This window comes from Neofelis nebulosa, chromosome 6 (genome assembly GCF_028018385.1).
Source record: "Neofelis nebulosa isolate mNeoNeb1 chromosome 6, mNeoNeb1.pri, whole genome shotgun sequence".
Classification (NCBI taxonomy): Eukaryota; Metazoa; Chordata; class Mammalia; order Carnivora; family Felidae; genus Neofelis; species Neofelis nebulosa.
This window is the reverse complement of record NC_080787.1, coordinates 53,135,712-53,152,788: the sequence shown is the minus strand read 5'-3', so window position 1 is coordinate 53,152,788 and position 17,077 is coordinate 53,135,712. Positions and strand designations below refer to the sequence as shown.

At 39.9% G+C, this 17,077-nt stretch overlaps 1 protein-coding gene across 2 annotated transcripts in view; it reads left to right on the top strand.

The window, feature by feature from the left end:
* PKHD1 (PKHD1 ciliary IPT domain containing fibrocystin/polyductin) overlaps positions 1-17,077 on the top strand; it is a 473,171-nt gene that overhangs the window by 40,772 nt on the left and 415,322 nt on the right. For both annotated transcript variants that reach the window (XR_009263031.1, XM_058734233.1), the window contains exons 22-26: positions 1,634-1,761; positions 4,249-4,433; positions 5,331-5,453; positions 7,257-7,362; positions 7,843-8,118. Coding sequence is in view for 1 of the 2 variants with exons in the window: in XM_058734233.1 (XP_058590216.1) it covers positions 1,634-1,761; positions 4,249-4,433; positions 5,331-5,453; positions 7,257-7,362; positions 7,843-8,118 (818 nt within the window). In the remaining variant the exon portion in view is untranslated. The remainder of the gene's footprint in view (positions 1-1,633; positions 1,762-4,248; positions 4,434-5,330; positions 5,454-7,256; positions 7,363-7,842; positions 8,119-17,077) is intronic.

Below are 17,077 nucleotides of genomic sequence, written 5' to 3'. Positions count from 1 at the left end.
TCCCACCTCAGCAAGAAAGGACCCCCTTGGCCTGGCCTCTGCTAGCTTCATCCCCCAATGCAGACACCATCACTATCTGTTTATAGTTGTACTTATGTACATCAACATGTAGTTCTCAGATAATGTTGATGAAATCATATGTGTTCATTGTTGAAAATTTAGAAAATACAGAAAAGACTTAGAAAAAGGTAAAAAAAAAATCATTCATAATCCCTCTGCTTGGAGATAACTTCTAACATGTTGGATGCATATTACTTCCAGTGGGGAAGTTTGTTTATTTTGAGACAGAGACAGTGTGACTGGGGGGAGAGGCAGAGAGAGAGGGAGACAGAGGATCCCAATTAGGCTCCATGCTGTCAGCACAGAGCCCGACGTGGGGCTCGAACTCAAGAAACCGTGAGATCATGACCTGAGCCGAAACCAAGAGTCAGACGCTCTGAGTCACCCAGGTGCCTCTGGATTCATCTTCTATCCATTTTTCCTAAGCAGTTTTTGTATATATAATATGTACACTCTATACCGTATTTGCTTTTTATTTTTTTAAAGTTTATTTATTTATTTTGAGAGAGTGAGCAGGGGAGGAGCAGAGAGACAGTGGGACAGAGGATCCAAAGTGAGCTCCTTGCTGACAGCAGAGAGCCCGATGGGGGGCTAAACTCACGAATCACAAGATCATGACCCGAGCCAAAGTCAGATGCTTAACCAACTGAGCCACCCTGGTGCTCTTTTTGCTTTTTATTTTTATTTATTTATTTATTTATTTATTTATTTATTTATTTACTTATTTATTTTTTATTTTTCAATATATGAAATTTATTGTCTAATTGGTTTCCATACAACACCCAGTGCTCATCCCAAAAGGTGCCCTCCTCAATACCCATCACCCACCCTCCCCTCCCTCCCACCCCCCATCAACCCTCAGTTTGTTCTCAGTTTTTAAGAGTCTCTTATGCTTTGGCTCTCTGTATTTGCTTTTTAAACCTCAAATTGGGACCATAAATTACATATTATATTTGGCAATGTACCTTCTTCACATAATGGTATGAATTAAGTATTTCCCCATATCATTAATGGGCAATGTGATAATTTTTCTAAAATGTGATTTCATTGGCTGAATGGTATTCTGTCTCATAGTGTGTCATGATTTGTTTGGCCCATTTATTATATTAAAAGCAAGATTTGGTAGGCAGTGTGTACACAGACAGGCATTAGCTAAGCAGTTGGCTAGATGGAGTGGCCTGTGTTTCAGGCGGGGATAGAGAGTGGGGAAGCATCTGTGGAAAAGGGCACTGACTCTGCATTGGTGATGCAAGTGGGATTGGAGGATGCCAAGTTCTCTGTCCCCTCGGTGCTTCAGGACCAGAGGTGTGGAGGCCAGAGTCGTCACTTTTTACTCTGCGTCCATGTGTTCCCAGGATCAGTGCAGGGGAAGGGTAGAACACTCTGAAAGAATCCTAATATTTACGCTACACTTCTTCCATGATGGGACAGGGATGCCCAATATTTGGGAGGTTGAGATTGTGTCCTGGAAACATGGCAGACTACTTGGTCTGCGAGATGGAGTTCTGTTCTTTCTAGAGTGACACTTCTTGATGGTTACTGTGCTTAATGCTTTGGTTTTAACATGCCACAGCTCTCTGCCCACTGAAGGTGAAGAAGAAGAGCCCAGGCTGGTCCAGGTGACAACACAGAGAATACAGAGGGCAAGTCCACCTTTAGGAGGATACTTCCGCATCCAACTCCGTACTACAGTGATTCCTGGTAAAGGGGCAACTGGAGTGCACCAATTTCTCATTTCCATTTTTAGGGGCATTCCCAGGCGAACAACATCTTGAGAGATTGTCAGGAAGAGTGACAGTCTTAAAGTTGTTTTGTTGATTTCTCCAGCATTTGAAAGTGACCTTAAAATTAAAGATCTGGACAAAAACAGTACCATGTTATTGTTAATATCCCAACTTTTTATAGATGTAGAAACTCTGCAGATTAGCTTCCTGGGACAGTCATAACAAATTGGCACACACTTCGTGGGTTAAAATAATAGAAATTTATTCTCTCACATTTCTGGAGACCACAGATCCAAAATCAAGTCGTCAGCAGTGCCACACTCCCTCCGAAGGCTCTAGGGGAGGGTCTGTTTCATACCTCTTCCAGCTTCTGGTGGTTGCCTGCATTCCATGGCTAAGTCACTCCAATTCCTGTGGTCACAGTGTCTCTTCCTCTTCTGTCTCAAAACCTCCTCTGTCTCTCTTTTATAGCAATATATATGATTGTGTTTAGAGCCTTCCTGGGTAACCCAGGATAAACTCCTCTTCTCAAGATCCTTAACCACATCTTTTGCAACATAGTATAATATGTACTCTTTTGCCTTATAGGGAAATATTCATGGGTTCCAGGGATTAGGGCATTGACCTATCTTTCTGAAGGCCACCATTGAGCCCAATATACTGGAACTTGCCCAGAGGTCATACAAGTAGTTGATGGCAGGGTCTGGATGTGAACTCAGGTATTTATCAGATCAGTCCTAGGCCAAGATCTACAGTAGCCATGGTCCTTCCAAAGTAAACTCCATGGTGACACCATATGCTATTGAGAATGTCAGTGGTCATAACAATGTAGAAAGAGCTTTCAATGTGATTAGTGTAGAACCTTTTCTAAATCTTCAAGAATAAACACATTTCACAAAGAACAAGGAATAGAAGTGAAGGCCATTTATTTGGTAAAACCACAGGAGAATCGGAAAGGAGGCTCAGGAGAGTGCAAGAGTGGCTGTATAAAAATTGGCACATGGTCCAAAAGTCTTTTGCTCTCCCAAGAAGAAAGATGCTGGACTCGCGAGAATCTTCTTGGGTGAGAGGAAAGGTGTGTTTTAAGAGGGCCACTTAGAAAAAGTTGAAGGCCATGGGTTATTGGAGTCTGATAAAGGGTAGGTGCCAATAGTGCCCTGTGTCAATGAAAGCCCCATCCCTGGGTCTTGCTTCCCTTTTCATGAGCTGCAGCCTGTCTGCACATACTCCTCCTGCCACCATATTCTATTGTGATGCTCTTCACTTCACTGAAAACAATCCAGGAAAGTCCGCCTTAACTTGGCCTTTGGAAGTGGCAATGGTCCCATTAGGTAAATGTTGAACAACCTTCTTAAATTTATTATTATGATTTTTAATGTTCATTTACTTTTGAGAGTGAGTGGGGGAGGGGCAGAAAGGGGAACAGAGGATCCAAAGTGGGCTCTACTCTGATAGCAGTGTGTCCTATCAGTGAGTCTGATAGCAGTGAGCAGTGAGTGACTTGAACCCATGAACCATGAGATCATGACCTGAGCCGAAGTCGGATGCTCAACTGACTGAGCCACCCAGGCACCCCAGAACAACCTTTTTTTAAAAGGAGGAGAATCTTGTTTTTCCTTTAGAAATATAGTGGTGTATTATTAACACTCTAAGGCAGTGTGGAATTCAAGAGGAAGACTCTTGAGTAGTTGGAAGGTATTCTGGGTTAAGTGTAATTCTGTCTCACTTGGTTGGCAAGCTTCTGAATCTCATTGGGTCTCATTCTCTTCATCTCTAAAGTTAGGTGTTAGGATACCCAAATGACCTACCTCACAGGGCTGTTGGGAGTAGCTAATGAAATGGAAACTTTTGGTAAAGCAAGAATCAGGGTTCAAACACAAGCAGGGCTTAAGCACAGAGTGCTGTTATTTCTCTGTGGGGATGTGGAATGGGGAAGCAGGTGGCTGAGCTTAAAAGAATTCTAATAGAGAAACCAAAGTGAAATGCCAACATTCCTCAGCTGGGTTGGCTAAGTTTTTATGGGTGTCAGCTGCTGTGCGCCTACCCCTCCCCCCTCCTCCCTGTGAAAAGTGGCCAGCTTTTCTCTGTTCACAGGGTCGGCTAAGTTTTTCCAGGGAAAACCCACTATTTAATTAGGCTTTCAGGCATTACCAGGGTGTCTGGAGTGTAAATTTTGAGTTGACAATTGAGATAGTTTTGTCTGATGTGACTATGCTCTGTGCTTGCTGTGAGATGGGATCCTGATTAAAGGTATCACAATGTAAAAAGTAGGCAGCTACTTGTATTTGCTGTAGGAAACAAATGGTTTAACTGGGCTGGGATTTCTCTTGAAGGCATAGTTTGAACTTGAGGGTCTTCTGCATATTTAGTGGGCATCTTGACATTTATTCTCTGTAATTTTAATGATGAAACCCTGTGTAGTTATTAGTATCTTTTTTTTATGTATCAAAATCTTGTCCCACAGATGTTCCTGTGAGTATTTCAGCTAGTCACCTGCGCAAGCTCTTACAGAACAATGCCGATAACTTTACATCTAGGTACCTCAACGTCAGTGACTTCACTGTAATGGAGGATCTGAAGTCTTGCTACGAACGTGTGTGGACCCTCTCCTGGTCCAACCAGGTTGGAGATTTGCCCAATTTCATCAGGGTATGTATGGTATCCCTTTTGGTAGTGTGGATTTGGTGTTCTGAAGCAATTTTGTGGAAAAAAACCCCAGAATTACATGAATGAAAACTGTCACAAATTATCAATTTTGTTCTAATATTCAAGTAAAGGGGTTCAATGATCTTTTTTTGGGAAGTTTTCAAGACATGTTTTGTATCTCATGTCCCTAAAAAAGCAGTTTAAACCCAACATCTCCTTCCCTAACTTAGGGTAGGTAGTTGTTGGTCAGTGTCCACCATATAATAATTTTACATCTGTTATTGGATAATTTAAGCAGATGTGATTGACTTAGATTATCATGGAGGCAGATGGCACAGCAGAAGGAAGTTTAGAAAAGGATTTGCTGTCTCTGGATAACGACAAAACCAGATGCTCTTGCATATTTAGGGTTTTAAAAAATAATCTAATGATCATCTAGCATTTGGTTATTACAAAATGAAACCCAAGCTGAAATTTTATCCCTGTTCCATGGTATTGTAGGTCATTTGGTTTTCAAACAAAATACTGGAGTGGAGTTGGAAGAAGGATGAGAATCCTCTCATAGAACTTTTTTCCCTTACCTTTTATTTTAATATTTTGGACTGCAAACATATAAAATAGAAAAGCATATAGAAACAAAATATCTCAAGACAGAGAAGATTTTTTGTGCCTTTTTTGACAACTCTGCTTGCAAATAGATATTCGTCTAGTCTATTGGGGCTTTCATGAGCTGTTACTTTTATGTTTCCAGGCTTCAACCCTTGTCACCCCATCTTCACCTTCTAGCTATCTGGTTACCTTCAATAAAATGTGAAAAGACACTTTGTCATTACATATAGACTTCCATTAGATTAGACTTCTGTTTTATCACAGAATTCACCAGAAATGTAACCATCTCAGGTCTCTGATGAGAATCTAACTGGAGTGAACCCTGAGGCAACCATGCGTGTGGTCTATGATGGTGGAGTTTTTCTTGGACCCATATTTGGAGACATGTTGGTTACTGCCAACCAGTGCACTCAGGTGAGAGTGGATGGCCCACCCAAAGTACAAGTAGTAGTTTCAAGTGTCTCAGTCCCTTCCTGTTTTGTAACGTGGACCAGTTTCAAGGATCAGTTTTCCAATGCATTAAGCAGATAATTATGGCTGTCATCTTTCTATTTCCACAGTGCATGAAAAACACTCCAAAAATATAAGTTCTTTGTAAACACAGCATCCTATTATTACACTTATCGATGCTATTATTATGGTACAAAAAATGGAGAGCCTCTTTGGCTACATAGGATTTACAGTGGGACTACTACACAGTGGGACTGGAAAGTAAATGAGCTAAGTCAGTGTCTTTTCCTCTTTAAAATGTCTTTTTTTGGGGCACCAGATGGCTCGGTCAGTTAAGTGTCCAACTCTTGACTTTGGCTCGGGTCATGATCTCACGCCTGCGTCAAGCTCTGTGCTGACAGGGTGGAGCCTGCTTGTGATTCTCTTTCTCCCTCCCTCTCTGCCCCTCCCCTGCTCACGCTGTCTCAAAATAAATAATAAACAAAAATTTAACAATATCTTTTTGTATTTCTCATCTGACCATATTCTTGTTATAAGTCATCTCCTTTTGAGGAAATTGTAAAATAAGAAAACTATAAAGAATAATATAACCAGTACTTCAGTATCGAAACCAAAGATTAATAGTTGCCAACATTTTGATTATATTTTGTGTGTGTTTATGAATAAAATGGGTAAAATGAAAATGTTCTTTTTTTTTAATATTTATTTTTGAGAGAGAAGAGTGGGGGAGGGGCAGAAAGAGGGGTCAGAGGATCCAAAGTCGGCTCTGTGCTGATAGCAGAGAGCCTGATACTGGGCTCGAACCCACAAGCAATGAGATCATAACCTGACCCAAAGTTGGATGCTTGACTGACTGAGCCACCCAGGCACCCCAAAACTGAAATGTTGTTTATTACCTCTGCCTTCATGCCATCCCAATATCCTTTCCCTACAGTATTATAATGTAGTGTGTGCTTTTTTTTTTAAGTTTATTTTGAGAGAGAGAGAGAGAGAATGAACATGTGCACAAGTGGGGGAGAGATAGAGAGACAGGACCCCAAGCAGGCTGGGGGTCAAGTAGGCAGAGTTCAATGCGGTGCTTGATCCCAGAAACTGTGAAACCATGACCTCAGCCAAAATCAAGAGTCTGACATTCAACCGATTGAACCACCCAGGTGCTCCTATGGTGTGTGCTTTTAATCCATGTTTTATATGTAGAGCATCCAACAAGTCCCATCTTTTTCACCTTCCTCATCTCTAAGTATTGTAGAATTCTACCAGATTAACATTAGTAACAGTGAGAGGAAAAGTCATGTAGTCTCCTACTGGGGACCTACCATTTGAGGACAAAAGACCCCAAACCAATGTCCAAGTACACTGTATTCTTCAGTAACATATCTATGTAGTATGATGGAAGGAAGGTGCCTACTTTGTTGGCATGTACCAGCAAAGAAAGGACTTTTCACAAGTATCCAGTTGAATATAATCTAGAATGATAAAAAAAAGGTCCTTGTGCAGTTTGAATTTTATTAAATTTACTACAGGGAGGAAATTTACTCAAGATTTAGCATATTGTAGAAATGTTAGATTTCAGCATACTTACCATTATTTTAAGAAAGCCTAACATGTTTGAATCATTCATTAGGGTTTGTTACTGGGAAATAGAAGAAAGAGAAGAAATGAGTCATTTAACATGTTAATTTGGGCAAATTTCACAAGTGCTTTATGAATACTCTGGAGCACATGAAATGCATACATTTGCCTTTAATTATTTTGCCTTTTTTTCAGGTGGTTGTGCACGTGAATGACATACCAGCCCATTGCTCAGGTTCCTGTTCTTTCCAGTATCTTGAAGGGTCAACTCCCCAGGTCCACTCTGTGTGGTATTCCCTTGGTATGACTTGTGACTTGGCCTTGGGGTGGTCATGAACTTCAGACTCAGAGTGATTTGTTAAAGACCATGTACTTGGGAAGGGGCATCAGTTCATGGGGTGGACGTTGTGAGATGCAGCAGAAAGTATTTTTTTTGTCCAATCTAAATGCTATGGTCATGGTTTGAAATGGAATCAGGTAGAGTTTTGGTAACCTACAATGTTTTCTTTTTGTCCCTTGTTTTGAAATGTTGTTTATTTTCATTTTTTTCATTAAAAATTGACTAGTGATCTCTTAATATTAGAGAAAATTTCAAAAGGGGGCTGTATACTGTACTGATAAATACAGATGCTTAATATTTGAGTCAGCACTCAACTCCTTGAATTTTGGGAGGGGAAGGTGAGAGGGAATGAACCTTTGATTTTAGAGACAGTTTTCTTGAATGGAGTTATATCACTGAGTGATGAGAACTTTGTTCTTTTTATCTTTTTCCTTCTTTAAGATGGTGACAAGGACCTACTAGTTTATATTTTTGGAACTAGTTTCTCTAATGACCCTCAGGCCTTGGATGTTACAGTGAACAAAACGAATTGCAGAGTTATTTTCTCAAACCAAACGAATGTGGTCTGTCAGACACGCCAGCTACCTGTTGGAATGCATCCAATCTCCATGTTGGTGAGACATTCTGGTCGTGCCATAAATGCTAGTGGTGAAGGCCTCTTCCTACACGTGGAACCAAGATTGGATGCTGTGGAACCTTCTAGAGCTGCAGAAATTGGTAATCTGGGGAGCACCCCACATTGCATCTGACTCCCTGAAGCTAACATTCTTGCCCATATGCAGGAATCTAGTCCTGTTGTGTGATAAATTCCGTATCCACTGTGATTCACAGCTTTTTGTTTTCTGCCATCAGCATTTTTTTTTTCTAATGAGCAAAAGACTTGAGAACTTAAATGAAGTCATGTGCCACATAAAGGATCATAGTTGGCTGATGATGTCAGGCATAACTGGATTAGTCACTGAATCACTGGGACAATTTGGTCTAGTGAAAACAATACTAGTTTGGAAGTTAGGACATGTACCTGGGTTTTTGTCCTGCAAAAGTCAGATGTGTGATCTTAGGAGTTTCAGTTACTTCTATGGGATTTAGTTTCCTAATAACTTTATTAAGTACCTCTTCTGGGTAGTCACACTCCCTAAATGCCCCAAAGATGGAATTATTATCTTTATTTTTTAGAGGAGATAATGGTGGTTCTAAGAAGAGTGGCTTGCCCAAGGCTTTCCAATGGAAAGAGGTGGAGCTAAATGCAAACAGGAATGTTTAAATGCTCAGTATCCTGCTTCTTCTGTGGTGCCATTCTGTCTTAGCTATGTAGTGGGCCTAATGATGTCTAACTTACAAGCCTCCTACTTTTGTGTGAGACTAATATGAGCCAACAGGTGGGAAAGGATCTTTAAAAGTAAAAAAAAAAAAAAATTGCGGATATGAAGCAGAGGACTTATGTACACAAATATTTGTAGACTGATGTACAGTTGGATACTTGGCCAGCATGCAAAACCTACTACTATTTGAGCAGTGGGGTATACAGAGAGAAGTGGGTTTTATCAGCATTGGCCCCAAGGATTGTACATTAGTGCTATGGGAACCAAGGATCTCTCCAGGCCTTCTGAGGGGCACAACCAGTTAAAAACAACCCATCCAGATTGCAAGCATCTCAGGAATGCTCATGCTGATATGTGTTGATATAAGGTTTTTAGAACAAAACTACTTTCCTTAATGTCTAGGATTTTTGTCATTGTTTATTCTCTTGGTCAAAGAACTGTGGCTTAGAACATTGTTTTTTAAAGCATCACTTCCTGGCTATAGACCCATTGCTCAAAGGAACAGCTCATTTCTAACTTTACTTTGCCTAGCACAGTGAATTATGAGGCCCACCTTACCCCCTCTCTGCACAAAAACAGAGTAAGCTTCCTTTTATTTCGTAGTGGTTTCAGGAAGGAATCAGATGATATGTGATGCTCAGGGTCGAAGATCATACTGTCTGTGAACCCAATAATTATTGGTTTGAATTTAGGGGCTAAAATAGTTTTCTCCCTAGATTTATGAGAGGCTTTGATCTTCCTATAAAATTACATTGCAGTTCAGGTCACACAAACTTTGTTCAACTCCACCCCCTAAATTAGATTGCAGACCCCTCAAGAGCAGACATGGGACCCTGTCATGTTCGTATTTCCTATGCAGAGTGCTTTGCACAGGTAGGGTGGCCAACTGTCCTGTTTTCTTGGGACTGAGGAGTTTCCTAGAACACAAGACTTTCAGTTTAAAATGGGGTCATGGAACTCTTAGTGCTACAACTTGAAAAATCGCAGGTGAACCGGATGAGATGTTCACCCTACCAGGGCATGCTGCACCAACAATGTGAAGGGCAGGGATTTGTCTGGAAGGATTGTACATCATCTTTCTATACTTTAGTAAAAGATGGAAAACTCAGAGAAGGGATAGTGTCTGAGAGTGCAAGTGAACTTTTAGTAAGACTAAGGGGAAAGGGAGGGAGAGAGAGAGGCTCTAGCTTCTACTTCCCTAATTGCTAATGCCTATAAACTCTCCCTATTAACCTGCCCTCTGCCTTGCCACCTACCGAGTATCCACCAGTGTCCATCAATCAGTCAACATTGTAAAACCCTGTGCTAGATGCTGAAGATCCTGGCACTCAAAGTGTGGTTCTGGACCAGCAGGATCTGTATCGTCTGGGAGCTTGTTGGAAACATAGAGTCTCAGGCTCCACCCCAGACCTCTTGAATCAATTTGCACTTTAACAGGATCCTCAGGCAATTTCTATGAATAGTACAGCTTGAGAAAGGCTGCTATTGGGAGTTTAAAGAGAACCAGATCGAGGCCTCGCAGCAAAGAATTTATAGAATAGCCTTCCATGTAATGGATACATATGTAATGTAATCAATAACATTCTAAACTACTTGCCCATATGCAGAAGCACCCTTGAAAGGTTTTTTGAGGTAAATCTTGGCTTCCCCTATGTACTTCTTTGGCTCATTTCTGTGCTGAGATAGAGTTACCTTCTCGGTAGGTATGGATCCTTGTGAGGCACCTCAACTTTCAAAGGGAGTGGCACAGTCTCCCCTCCTCTGCAACTTGTTATTATTAATGCCCACAGTAACAATGATAACAACAATTGATTTAGCTCTTATTCTTTGCCAGGCATTACTAGTGCTGGGGATACAGTCAGCTGACAAAATGACCTTTGGAGGAATGACCTGCTGGTGCTAGACGATGGAGAAATGGATGAAGTCAAGGAATGAGTCCTGGGGAAATGTCAGAGAAGAGAATTCTAGACAGAACACCAAATGATAAAGTCTTAAGTCAGAATGAGCTCACCTTTTTCTGAGAGAAGCAAGGAAGTCACTGTGGCTGGAATAGCTGGACCAAGGGAGAGGGGTAGGAGGTGACTAGGAGCAGGTCAGATGGCTCTAGGGACAATGAAAGGTTATTGGCTGTGTGAGATGTGGGCCACTGGAGGATTTCAGTGGAAAAAGTGGCATGATCTGATGTAGGCTGCTATGTGAGAATATTCTGTGGGGAGGCAAAGGTGGAACCAGGGACACCAGTTAGGACACTACTGCAGTCATCCAGGGGTGAGACAGTGTTGGGCTGGACCAGGGCAGTATATCTTAGAAATATATAGAGCTACCCTGGCGGGGGAGGGGGGGGGACTCTCTTTTTGGCTTAGGTCATCTTCTTTTTGAAATTAAACACATTGAGATATAATTTCCATGCCATAAAATTCACTTCTTAAAAGTGTAAAGTTTGGCGGTTTTCTGTATTCATGTATCACAAAGTTGTGCAATATCACCACTATGTAATTCCAAGAACATTTTCATCACCTTGAAAGACATCTATCCATTAGGAGTCACTCCCTGTTTCACCCCTCTACTGATCCCTGGAAACCACTAATCTATTTTCTGTCTCAACAGATTTGTTTTTCTGGACATTCCATATAAGTAGAATCACAATACCTGACCTTTTGTGTCTGGCTTCTCTACAGAGCATGTTTCCAAGATTCATCTATGTTGTAGCATGTATCAGTATTTCATTCCATTTTATGGCTAAAGAACATTCCATTGTATAGATATACCATATTTGTTTATCTCTTCATCTCTTGGTAGACATTTGAGGTGTTTGCACTTTGTGGCTATTACATACAATGTTTCTATGAATGTGTGTGTACAAGGTTTTATGTGGATGTGCATTTTCAGTTCTCTTGGTATATACTTAGAAGTGGAATTGCTGGGCCACATAGTAACTTTATGTTTAACTTCTTGAGAAACTGCTAAGCTGTTTCCAAAATGGCTGCATGATATTTCATTCCCACCAGCAGATAGAGAACCTCTTGTTCTCTATCTTTGTGATTGATGAGTACCAGTAGTGTTCTGTTTGGCTTTATTCATATTTTGTGTATCTATCATAGGTTTTGGGTTTGTGGTTACCATGAGGTTCATATGTAAACATCCTAAGTAAATAACAGTCGATATTAATTTGGTCATTTCAGTTGAAACACATTGTTTTTTTTTAAATATATAATTTAGCTTATATATATACGTATGTATAATATATAATTTAACTTATGTAAGTTAGCTAACATATAGTGTATACAGTGTGCTCTTGGCTTTGGGAGTGGACTCATCACTTACATACAACACCCAGTGCTCATCCCAACAAGTGCCCTTCTTAATGCCCATCACATTTCCCCCACCCCATCAAACTTCAGTTCTCTGTATTTAAGAGTCTCTTATGGTTTGCCTCCTTGTTTGTAACTATTTTTTTTTTCTTTTCCTTCCCCCTTGGTCTCCTGTTAAGTTTCTCTACTTCCACATATGAGTGAAAACCTATATCTGTTTTTCTCTGACTTATTTCACTTAGCATAGTACCCTCCAGTTCCATCTACGTTGTTGCAAATGGCAAGATTTCATTCTTTTTCATTGCCGGCTCGTTTTCCATTGTGTATATATACCACTTCTTTATCCATTCATCAGTGGATAGACATCCCAAAGCATGATAGATGGTTCCCCATCCCTTCACTTTCTTTCTTTTAATTTAATTTAATTTATTTTTGAGAGAGAGAGAGACAGAGTGCAAATGGGGAAGGGGCAGAGAGAGAGGAAGACATGGAATCTGAAGCAGGCTCCAGAGCACAGAGCCTGACACGGGGCCTGAACCCACAGACTGCAAGATCATGACCTGAATGGAACTCGGATGCTTAACTGACTGAGCCACCCAGGCACCCTGCCATCCCTTCATTTTCAATCTTCAGGTATCCTCAAGTCTAAAATGAGTCTCTTGTAGGCAGCATATAGATGTATCTTTTTTTTTTTTTTGGCATCCATTCTGATGCCCTGTGTCTTTTGATTGGTGCATTTAGTCCTTTTACATTTACAGAACTTATTGAAATATATGGATTTAGTGTCTTTGTGTTATCTGTAAGTTTCAGGCTTGTGGTGATGTCTTTGGTCATTTGGAGTCTTTGCTGCTTTCCACACACAAAGTCCCCTTTTGGATCTCCTGCAGGGATGGTTTAGTGGTCATGAACTCCTTTAGTTATTGTTTGTCTTTGAAAGTCTTTCTCTCTCATTCTATTCTGAATAACAGCCTTGCTGGATAAAGGATTCTTGGCTGCATCTTTTTCCTAGTCAGCACTCAGAATATTTCCTGCCACTGCCTTCTGGCCTGCCAAGTTTCAGTGGACAGGTCTGCTACTACCCTTATGTGTGTACCCTTGTAGGTTAAGGCCCGTTTGTCCATAGCTGCTTTCAGAATTCTCTTTGTATTTTGCGTTTCAGTATGATATGTCGTGGTGTTGACCTGTTTTTGTTGATTTTGAAGGGAGTTCTCTGAATTCAAACACATTCTTAAAAAAAGACAGTTTATGTGCTGTCATATTTCACATCTTTTTATTCATATATTTATAACTAATTATGACCATTCTTTTTCCGCTTAAGTCCCTTTCACATTTCTTGTAAGGCTTGTTTAGTGGTCAGAAATTCCTTTATCCTTTGTTTGGGAAAATTTTTATCCTTCAAATCTGAATGATAACCTTGCTGGGTAGAGTATTCACGTGTGTAAGGTTTTTTTCTTTCAGCACTTTGACTATATATGCCACTTCCTTCTGGCCTGCAGAATTTCTACTGAAAAATCCACTGATAGTCTCATAGTTTTTCTCTTGTAGTAATTTTTTGTTTCTTTCTTGCTGCTTTTAGGATTTACTCTTTGTCTTTAACCTTTGATATTTTAATTATTATGGGCCATGGTGTGGACCTCTTTGGGTTCACTTTGTTTGTAATTCTCCTTGTTTCATGGACTTAGATGTCTATTTCCTCCTCAGATTTGGGAAGTTTTCAGTTATTGTTTCTTCAAATAAGTTATCTGTACGTTTCTCTTTCTTCTTCTGGGACCCTTGTAATGTGAATGTTTGTTCACTTGCTGTTGTCTAAGAAACATCTTAATCTGTTCTCATTGTTTAAAATTCTCTTTTGTTTTTGCTGTTCAGCTTGTGTGCTTTCCATCAGTCTGTCTTCCAGATTGCTGACACATTCTTCATCTTCTAAACTACTGTTGATTCCCTCTAGTATGTCTTTTATTTCAGTTATTATATTTTTCAACTCTCTTTTTTAAAAAATATATTTTATCTCTTTATTGAAGCTCTCACTGAGTTCTTCCATTCTTTTCTCCAGCCCCATGAGTATTTTAACAATCATTACTTTAAATTCTTTATCTGGCATATTGCTTCTCTCTGTTTCATTTAATTTTTTAGTGAGGTTTTTTTCTTGTTCTTTATTTTGGAGCATATTCCTCTGTCTTATTATGTTGCTTAACTTTCTGTGTTTTTTTCTATAGATTAGGCAAAATGCTACTTCTCCTAAAGTTTAGGAGTGTAGTTGGGTATGGTGACCCCTATGTAGTCTGTGTGTGCTTGGTGACTTTTACTGTCTGGAGTTGTGGCAGTGTATGCTGGTTACTCTTTAAAATTTTTTTTTTTACATTTATTTATTTTTGAGAGAGAGAGAGAGGCTGAGAACAAGTGGGGGAGGGGCAGAGAGAGAATGAGACACAGAATTTCAAGCAGGCTCCAGGCTCTGAGGTGTCAGCACAGAGCCTGACACGGGGCTCAAACCCATGAACCATGAGATCGTGACCTGAGCTGAAGTTGGATGCTTAACCGACTGAGCCACTCAGGTACCCCAATGCTAGTTATTCTTTTAAACCAGGGCTTTTTACACAACAAGTAAAGAAAAATAATAATAAAATAAAATAAAAAGACAGAAGAAAAGAAAAAAAAAGGAAAAGAAAAAAAGAACTAGAAAGAACAAAACCAAAAAGAAAAATATAAAAACAAAACAAGACAAATTTAAAAAAGGTAAAAATAAAACACTACAAATTAAAACAAACAAATATCCTCAGAAATCCATGGCTTGTTTTCTGTGCCCCAGCACCACAAGGTGGACCCTTAGCTCTCTGAAGTCACAAACTCACCAACATGATGGAACATCCCTGTTATGGTATCTGAACCCTGCTCTGGTCTAGGCTTTTACAGCAGGATGGGAATGTAAACCATGTTGTTCTCCAGTCCTTTTGGTCCATATAGATTGCTGGCAGCTCCTCCACCACATGACAGAGTTCTAGTGTTGTCTCTTTTACATGCTAGTTGCTTGCTTGCTTATGTATGTATGTATGTATAGAATGTATGAGCAGGGGAAAGGGGCAGAGAGAGGGAGGGAGGGAGGGAGAATCTTAAGCAGTCTTCAGGCTCAGCCCAGAGCCGGACATGGGGCTTGATCCCATGATCCTGGGATCATGACCTAAGCTGAAATCAAAAGTCAGACTCTAAACCGACTGAGACACCCAGACATCCCTCTAGTTATTCTTTTAAACTTAAGGTGTTTTTGTGTGCCTAAGGACAGAGGGATCCGTTCCCAGTCCTTCAGTAATATTCTTCCCCAGAACTGTTTGCAGCATCAGGGATGGGGGTTCTTTTTGCTATCCTCTTTCCATCTCTCTTACTGTTCTCTTGCCATTCTCTTTGTCGTTGGTTGTTTAGTCGTTGTTCCTTCAGCTCTCAGTTCTTCTTGAGGAGGAATTGTATTAACAGGTGTAATTTGGTACGTTCTGTGGAGGAGGTGAGTTCAGAGTCTTCCTCCATTGATATCTTGAACCAGAAACTATCATCATTGTGATTTGGGTTTGTATTTTCCTAATTACTGATGCTGAGTATCTTTTCATATCCTTATTAACCATTTTTATATCTTTGGAGAAATGGATGTCCTAATCCTTTGGTCATTTAAAAAAATGGGTTATTTTTCTTTTTATTGTTGAGTTATAAGAATTCTTTACATATTGTTGATAAGAGTCTCATATCATATATATGGGCTGCAAACATTTTTTCCCATTCTGTGGGTTGTCTTATAATTTTCTTGATAGTATTCTTTGTAGCACAGAAGTTATTTTTTTTTTTTAATTTTTTTTTCAACGTTTTTTAATTTATTTTTGGGACAGAGAGAGACAGAGCATGAACGGGGGAGGGGCAGAGAGAGAGGGAGACACAGAATCGGAAACAGGCTCCAGGCTCCGAGCCATCAGCCCAGAGCCTGACGCGGGGCTCGAACTCACGGACCGCGAGATCGTGACCTGACTCAAGTCGGACGCTTAACCGACTATGCCACCCAGGCGCCCCACAGAAGTTATTTTTTAATTTTTAAAAATTTTAATTCCAATGTAGTTAACATGTAGTGTTATATTATTTCAGGTGTATAATAAAATGATTGAACAATTCTATATATTACTCATTGTTCATCATGATAAGTGTACTCTTAATCCCCTTCACCTATTTCACTCATCCCCCCACCTCCCCTCTGGTAACTGTTTATTCTCTATAGTTAAGAGTCTGTTTTTTGGTTTGTCTTTTATTTCCTTTGTTTATTTGTTTCTTAAATTGCACATATGAGTGAAATAACATGGTGTTTGACTTTCTCTGACTCACTTAGTTTCCTTAGAACTATAATCTCTAGCTCCCTCCATATTGCAAATGGCAAGGTTTCATTACACACACACACACACACACACACACACACACACACACACACACACGTTGTATATATATACCACATCTTTATGCATTCATCTGTTGATGGACACTTGGGCAGCTTCCATAATTTTACTATTATAAAGAATGCTACAATAAATATAGGAGTGCATATATCCCTTCAAATTAATGTTTTTGTATTTGGGTAAATGCTCAATAGTGCAATTACAGGATTGTAGGATGGTTCTATTTTTAATTTTTGAAGAGAGCCACCATACTGTTTAACACAGTAGCTGCATCAGTTTGCATTCCCACCAGTAGTGCAGGAGAGTTCTGTTTTCTTCACATTATTGCCAACACTTATTTCTTGAGCTTTTGATTTTAGCCATTCTGCAGGTATGAGGTGGTATCTCAATGTGGTTTTGATTTGCATTTCCCTGATGATGAGTGATGTTGAGCATTTTTTCATGTGTCTGTTGGCCATCTTTGGAGAAATGTCTGTTCATGTCTTCTGCCTTTTTTAAAATTAGATTACTTGCTTTTGGTGTTGAGTTGTATAAGCCCTTTGTATGTTTTAGATACTAACCCTTTATCAGATATATCATTTGCAAATATCTTCTCTCATTCAGTAGGTTGTTTTTTGGTTTT